The sequence below is a fragment of the Gekko japonicus genome, unplaced genomic scaffold (assembly GCF_001447785.1).
Source record: "Gekko japonicus isolate JY-2015 unplaced genomic scaffold, Gekko_japonicus_V1.1 scaffold4398, whole genome shotgun sequence".
Lineage (NCBI taxonomy): Eukaryota > Metazoa > Chordata > Lepidosauria > Squamata > Gekkonidae > Gekko > Gekko japonicus.
Window position 1 is genome coordinate 80,439 of NW_015162606.1, and position 6,945 is coordinate 87,383.

Below are 6,945 nucleotides of genomic sequence, written 5' to 3' on the forward strand. Positions count from 1 at the left end.
GCATTTGCCGTGTGCAGAGCAGAAGCCGGTGGAGTGTGGCAGAGCAATTTCTGAGGGGGGGGGGTTGCCCACCTGCTGGGGGCGGGGCCACCCCACCCCACCCCACTCTGCATGTGCCTGCATAGCCCAAGGGGATCTACAGCAAGGGTAAGCCACAAACATGCACCACGTGGCTGTCCTCAAATGCTTTGTGATACTCTCATAGAAAGTATCGCTGGAGAACAAGTTTGGTGTGATGTTTAGGAACACAGACTCTAATCTGGGAGAAGCGGGTTTGACTCCCCACTCCTCCACATGCAGCTGCTGGAGTGACCTTGGGTCAGTCACAAGTTCTTTCAGAGCTGTTCCCTCAGGAGGAGTTCTTGAGAGAGCTCTCTCAGCCCCACCTACCTCACAGGGTGTCTGTTGTGGGGAGTGGGAGGGAAAGGAGTTTGTAAGCCGCTCAGAGACACCTTTGGGTAGTGAAGGGTCGGGTATAAAACCAATCTCTTCTTCTCTTCTTCTTTTACCTCAACGGGTGTCTGTTGTGGGGAGGGGAATGGAAAGGAGATTGTAAACCGCTCTGAGACTCTTTCGGGTAGTGAAGGGTGGGGTATAAATCCAATTTCTTCTTCTTCTTCTTCCCCACCCTGTCACATTTTAGTGTGATCGGTGGCACTAGGCAGATGAGGAGGAAGGGCTATGCAAACAGGGGGAGGTTTGATTTCTCAGCGACTGAGTCACCCAGAATCAGGATCTCTCTCCCTCCATTTTCAACACACACACACACACACACACACACACGCTTTACTCCCATACTGGTCCCATTCACTCCTATAAGGAAAAGGCAAGCAATGTTCTTGGGGTAGGGACATCTGTTCATTCCATCCTTAAGAACGTAAGAGAAGCCACGTTGGGTCAGTCCAACATCCAGTCCAACACTCTTGTGTCACACAGCAGCCAAAACCCAGGTGCCACCAGGAGGTCCAGCAGTGGGGCCAGAACTCCAGAAGCCCTCCCACTGTCACCGCCCCCCCAGCACCATGAATACAGAGCACCACTGCCCCAGACAGAGTGTTCCCTCTGTACCTTGTGACCAGTGTCCCCTCTAAGCTGAGTTAGTGTGAGCTAGCTCAGTCTTTTAGCCTCCGGCTCACACATTTTTGTCTCAGCTCAGGAAGGAGGGCTCCAGAGGAAACGAATGTATGCAGTAGCCAAATTGCTTGCTCACAGCTTTAATGCCAGGAGCTCAGAAAGTGGAATTTTTGCTCACAAGACTCCACAGCTTAGAGGGAACATTGCTTGTGACCAAAAGCCACAGATGGACCTCCGCTCCAGATGTTCATCCAGTCCCCTCTTGAAGTTGTCTGTGCTAGTAGCCACCACCACTCCTTGCGGCAGTGCTGTGAAGTGGCCTTTCCCGTGAAGAGGAACAGTGTGTGTATGCACAGGGTGTACAGAGACGTATTTCCCATACGCACACACGCACTCCTCCCCAGGGCTCTGGACAAGATATAAAGCACACACACGGACGTGCGCGCGCACACACACACACACACGGTCTGCAGTCGTGAGAATTCTGAGCTAATATACTTGGATTGTTTTTAGGATTTAAAAAACAGCAACAAATTAATAAATGCTTAAAATATGAACAATAAGAAAGTCTAAAGCAAGAGGATGACAAAAACAGTAAATAAGATGCTGGGATCCGATATCTCAATGAAAGGAATTTTGTCTTATGAAAGCGTATACTTTGGGGGATTGTTTAGGTCTTTAAAGTGCGACCGGACTCTAATCTTGTTCGAACCTGAGCAAATGAATTACTCTGTCCTATTGTAGGGCATTATGCCAGTGCCAAGTGATCCTTTCTGCTCCCATAGGGCTTCACTGTGGTGGGCAATGCTTTCTCTCCCTCCCCCTCTACTAATGCAATCCTAAGCTGTATTGGGGAGGCTTCCACAGGCTCTCCTGTCTGCACCCCCTCTCCCCTCTCTTCCCGTTTCCCCTGTTGATAAAAGTTTGCCTGCATGGTTTTGCAAAATTCTCTGTCTTCAGGGCTCTCAGCTCCTCTCTGGGGTCCCTAGAAATTAAACCTCTGCGTGGGGGGAGGGGTGGATACATTTTATATACAACGCACAAGTCCATAAATGCACACGCACGAACACTAGCACATCATGTGGTGCACAGCTGGTGCATTGTAGCTATCGGAGCACATTTTGAAATGATGGTATCTGAAGCAAAATGCCGCTGAATCTAGCATGCCACAGAAGGCCGTGCTGCAGAGACAGAGCCACCACCAGGTGCTGTTCTCTGCCAGCAGCTGGTATTTACAGGTATTCTGCCTTCGAACATGGAGGTTCCATCTAGTCAAGGGACGAGAGACTGAAAACTGAGGAATTCAGAAAGCCTGTTCCACCCGTAGTTATTGCACTACGTTGTTATGATGATATTCTAGTGCTCATTTGTTTTAAAAAAAAATTGGTGGTGACCACAGCTAGGGGATTGGGGCAGGGGAGCTACGGGGAAAGTTGCCATGTGAGAAGAGCCCCATTGCGGCAGTGCTTTATCTATCACTGGGGAAACCACCAAATCCCATCCCTGCACGGAAGACACCTATGAGTTACTGTCTGGGCACGAACAGTCAGCACTTGTAAGCCAGAGTCTCTGGCTGTTGTGGATCCCGCTGCCTCTCTTGGAGGCCAGACTAGAAAACAGCAGTGGGCTGTAAAAAGAACCCCACCACCTTTGGTTTATCTTTCTTTAGCAACTTCCATGTCCTGACCAGTGTTCCCTCTAAGCTGAGTTAGTGTGAGCCAGCTCACTGTTTTTTAGCCTCCAGCTCACACATTTTTGTCTCCGCTCAGGAAGGATGGCTCCAGAGCAAACTAATTCATGCAGCAGCCAAATTGCTGGCTCACAACTTTAATGCCGGTAGCTCACAAAGTAGATTTCTTTGCTCACAAGACTCCATGGCTTAGAGGACATTGGTCCTGACCAATGCTTCCTCTAAGCTGTGGAGTCTTGTGAGCAAAAATTTTACTTTGTGAGCTATTGGCATTAAAGTTGTGAGCAAGCAATTTAGCTCCTGCATAAATTAAGTTTGCTCTGGAGCCATCCTTCCTGAGCTAAGATGAAAATCTGTGAGCTGGAGGCTAAAAAACTGAGCTGGCTCACACTAACTCTGCTTAGGGGGAACACTGGTCCTGACTCCCCATCCCTAGATGGAAATTAGCTGATAAGGAAAGAGGCGAAACAGATTTTCTGCCTTCGCTTCTAGCTTTCTCTTCCTTTCCCCAGGGGAGTTTGAGGACTCTGTCAGTCAAAACAATTGGTAGCATTCCTCAAGAGTGGGAGAATCTAAAGTACACCCCACACACACACACACAGACATGAGAGTATCTGCTGGGTGAGTCTTTTCCCTGAGCTGGGAGGGGGAGATAGTAGACATCGCATTTCAGGATAAGAGGACTGATCTTGTTGTCTGAACACACCGTTCCACTTCAGGATCAAGCTGGGTCAGGGGAAAGAGCTTTGGTGTCTTGCAGCGCTGATTGGCGGCTGCTGGTGTACTCACCACCTTCCCCCTCCCATAAGAATATAAGAAGAGCCCTGCTGGATCAGACCAGGGGTCCATCTAGCCCAGCATCCTGTCCCACACAGGGGCCAACCAGCTCCTCTGGAAGTCCAGCGACTGCAGAGAGGCCAAGGCCTTCATAAGAACATCAGAAGAGCTCTGCTAGATCAGACCAGTGAGGGTCCATCTAGTCCAGCATCCTGCCTCACACAGTGGCCAACCTGTTCCTCTGGAGGGCCAACAACAGGGCATAGAGGCCAAGGCCTTCATAAGAACATCAGAACAGCCCTGCTGGATCAGACCAGTGAGGGTCCATCTAGTCCAGCATCCTGTCTCACACAATGGCCAACCAGTCCCTCTGGAGGGCCAACAACAGGGCAGAGAGGCCAAGGCCTTCATAAGAACATCAGAACAGCCCTGCTGGATCAGACCAGGGAGGGTCCATCTAGTCCAGCATCCTGTCTCACACAATGGCCAACCAGTCCCTCTGGAGGGCCAACAACAGAGCAGAGAGGCCAAGGCCTTCCCTCTGAATGTGGAGGTTCCCCTCAGTCACCATGGCTAGTTAGCCATTGATAGACTTATTCTCCATTTATCTGTCTAATCCCCTTTTCAAGCTGTTTATTCCTGTGGCCATCACAACATCCTCTGGCCGCGAATTCCACATTTTAATCACTCCCTGTGTGAAGTCGTCTTTCCTTTTGTCCTTCCTGAACCTGCTGCCCATAGGCTTCATAGGTGCTTGAGTTCTAGTATTTTGGGAGAGGGAGAAACATTTCTCTGTCACCCCATGCATAATTTGTTAAACCTCTTTCCTGTCTTTCCCCTTAGTCATCTCTTTTCAAAACTGAAAAGTCCCACAGCCTCTCCAGCCTTTCCTCGTAGGGAAGGTGCTCCAGCTCCCTCATCATCAGAAGAGCCCTGCTGGATCAGACCAGTGGTCCATCTAGTCCAGCATCCTGTCTCACACAGGGGCCAACCAGTTCCTCTGGAGGGCCAACAACAGAGCAGAGAGTCTGAGGCCTTCCCCTGATAAGAACCTAAAAAGAGCCCTGGTTGATCAGGCCAGTGGTCCATCTAGTCCAGCATCCTGTCTCACTCAGGGGCCAACCAGTTCCTCTGGATGGCCAACAAAAGGTCACAGAGACCAAGGCCTTCGCCTCATGTTGCCTCTTGGCTCTGGGACTCAGAAGTTTAGTGTCTCTGAATGTGGAGGTTCCCCTCAGTCACCATGGCTACTAGCCATTGATAGACTTATCCTCCATGAATCTCTCCAATCCACTGTTTACACTATTTATTCCTATGGCCATCATTGTATCCCCTGGCAGCAAATTCCACATTTTAATAATCTCTGGGTAAAGTAGCCTTTAGCAGTTTTGCACTTTAATTCTATTTTTTATCAATAAGGTAATTTTTGATAATGGGGTAGATGGCTTCTAATCTTCACAAAGTGTTACAATTGTTGCCACTGCTTTTTTTCCTGACTGTTCTTGGAGGCTGTTCTGTTCAGAGTCTGTAGACTCCCTTGGCAGACAAACCTGAGAGGCCAGCTTTGTCCTGACTGTGTGTGTCACATCGTCTTCTATGACATTTTGTGTCAAGTCCAGCAACGGTTCCCCTATATTTCTGGCCATAACCATGACATAATGAACATGCATGTAATTCTCTTACAAAGAAATTTCAAAGGGAGATTAGAGAGAGAGATCTGCCTGTCTTAGACAGTCTTCCACCCACCACCCACTGTACTCTTTGGTTGAGCCCACGTTTAATCCAGCCTCAGGACCACTGCTTCTAGATCTGCCAAGGACATTTTGCTGGCTCAAAAGGTAGGACCCAGGATTCCTTGCAAAGTCGCCAAAGATTCCTGAGCCAGACTCTGGAAATGTGGGGAGCTGTGTGCCTTCCAGGACATTTGCAACGGGTTCTGTGGCACAAATTTTGGCTATCTGAGGAAGTGAGCAGTGTTGCTCGTGAGAGCTCCTCCCCCTGCCACAGATTTTGTTAGTCTTTAAGGTGCTGCTGGACTCTTTTCTACTGCTACAGACAGACTCACACGGCCACCCATCTTGATCTATCTGAAGAAGGGAGCGGTGACTCACAAAAGCTCACACCCTGCCACAAATTTTGTTAGTCTTTAAGGTGCTACTGGGCTCTTCCTTTTTTCTAGTGCACGCAGTGATTTTTAGAAATAAAGGAAGCGGGAGGGACAGGACTAATGTAGTGTACTGAACATAGTTGTGGGCCCCACTCAGCCAGCTTGCAATGGCGAGGTTACGAGATTGCATTGTATTCCACGGATCCGTTCCACTAGCTGTAGTGTTTTTTTTTGTGTTCTGCCTCTCTGAACCTTTTGCATCGGGGGAAAGCCGAAGGAATACTCCACCACTCGGGGAGCAGATCTGTGGATCCAACCCATTCGTTGTTGTTAATTTGCCCCCCCAGCTTAATAAAATGTCTTTCTCTCTCCCCCCCCCACCCCTTTGTCTCTCTCTTCCCTTTCTCTTGCCATCAAAGGTCCCCCAGTATTTATCAAGACTCCCGTGGACCAGATCGGGGTCTCTGGAGGGGTGGCTTCCTTCGTGTGCCAGGCTACCGGAGACCCGAAGCCCCGTGTGACCTGGAACAAGAAGGGGAAGAAAGTGAACTCACAGCGGTTCGAGGTGAGTATTTACCGCAGAGCCTCGATTTGAAACAGATAGATAAGAAGCCGCTTGGTCTCCGCACTAGGAAGAGAGAGGGAAAGGTACCGAGGGTCATCTCTGGGGTTACATTACATTGAGTCATTAGACAGCTTTAAAAACAGGACCAGCCCATTGCTATCGATAAGGTATCAGACTTGGTCGGGGAAGATCCGGGTTCACATCTTCATTGTCCGGGAATCTAATCTTAACCTACCTCACAGTGCTGTTCAGTGGCTGCTCCAAGCTCCTTGGAAGATCAACAGGATAATGCATGTAATTAAATGTTCTTAAAATCACTAGTTTATCCTCTTTTCCCTCGAAGGACATAAGAACATCAGAAGAGCCCTGCTGGATCAGCCCAGTGGTCCATGTAGCCCAGCATCTTGTCTCACACGGGGGCCAACCAGTTTCTCTGGGCATAGAGCCCAAAGCCTTCCCCTGATGCTTCCCCCTGGCTCTGGGATGCAGAGGGTTAAGTGCCTCTGAACGTGGAGGTTCCCCTCAACCACCACGGCTAGTAGCCATTGATAGACCTATCCCCCATGAACATACCTAATCCCCTTTTAACCTGTTTATTCCCGTGGCCATCACGACATCCTCTGGCCGCGAATCCCACATTTTAATCACTCTCTGTGTAAAGTGGTATTTCCTTTTGTCCGTTCTGAACCTACTGCCCATCAGCTTCATGGGATGCCCTCAAGGTCTAGTATT

The 6,945-nt window shown here is 49.3% G+C and overlaps 1 protein-coding gene across 1 annotated transcript in view; it reads left to right on the forward strand.

Annotated features, from left to right (window-relative positions):
* The window catches only part of LOC107106348 (receptor-type tyrosine-protein phosphatase S-like), a gene marked incomplete at its 3' end in the record, with an annotated part of 37,951 nt that overhangs the window by 28,783 nt on the left and 2,223 nt on the right, over positions 1-6,945 (forward strand). Inside the window, exon 2 of the mRNA XM_015406485.1 lies at positions 6,068-6,213. Coding sequence (XP_015261971.1) covers positions 6,068-6,213 — 146 coding nt within the window. The remainder of the gene's footprint in view (positions 1-6,067; positions 6,214-6,945) is intronic.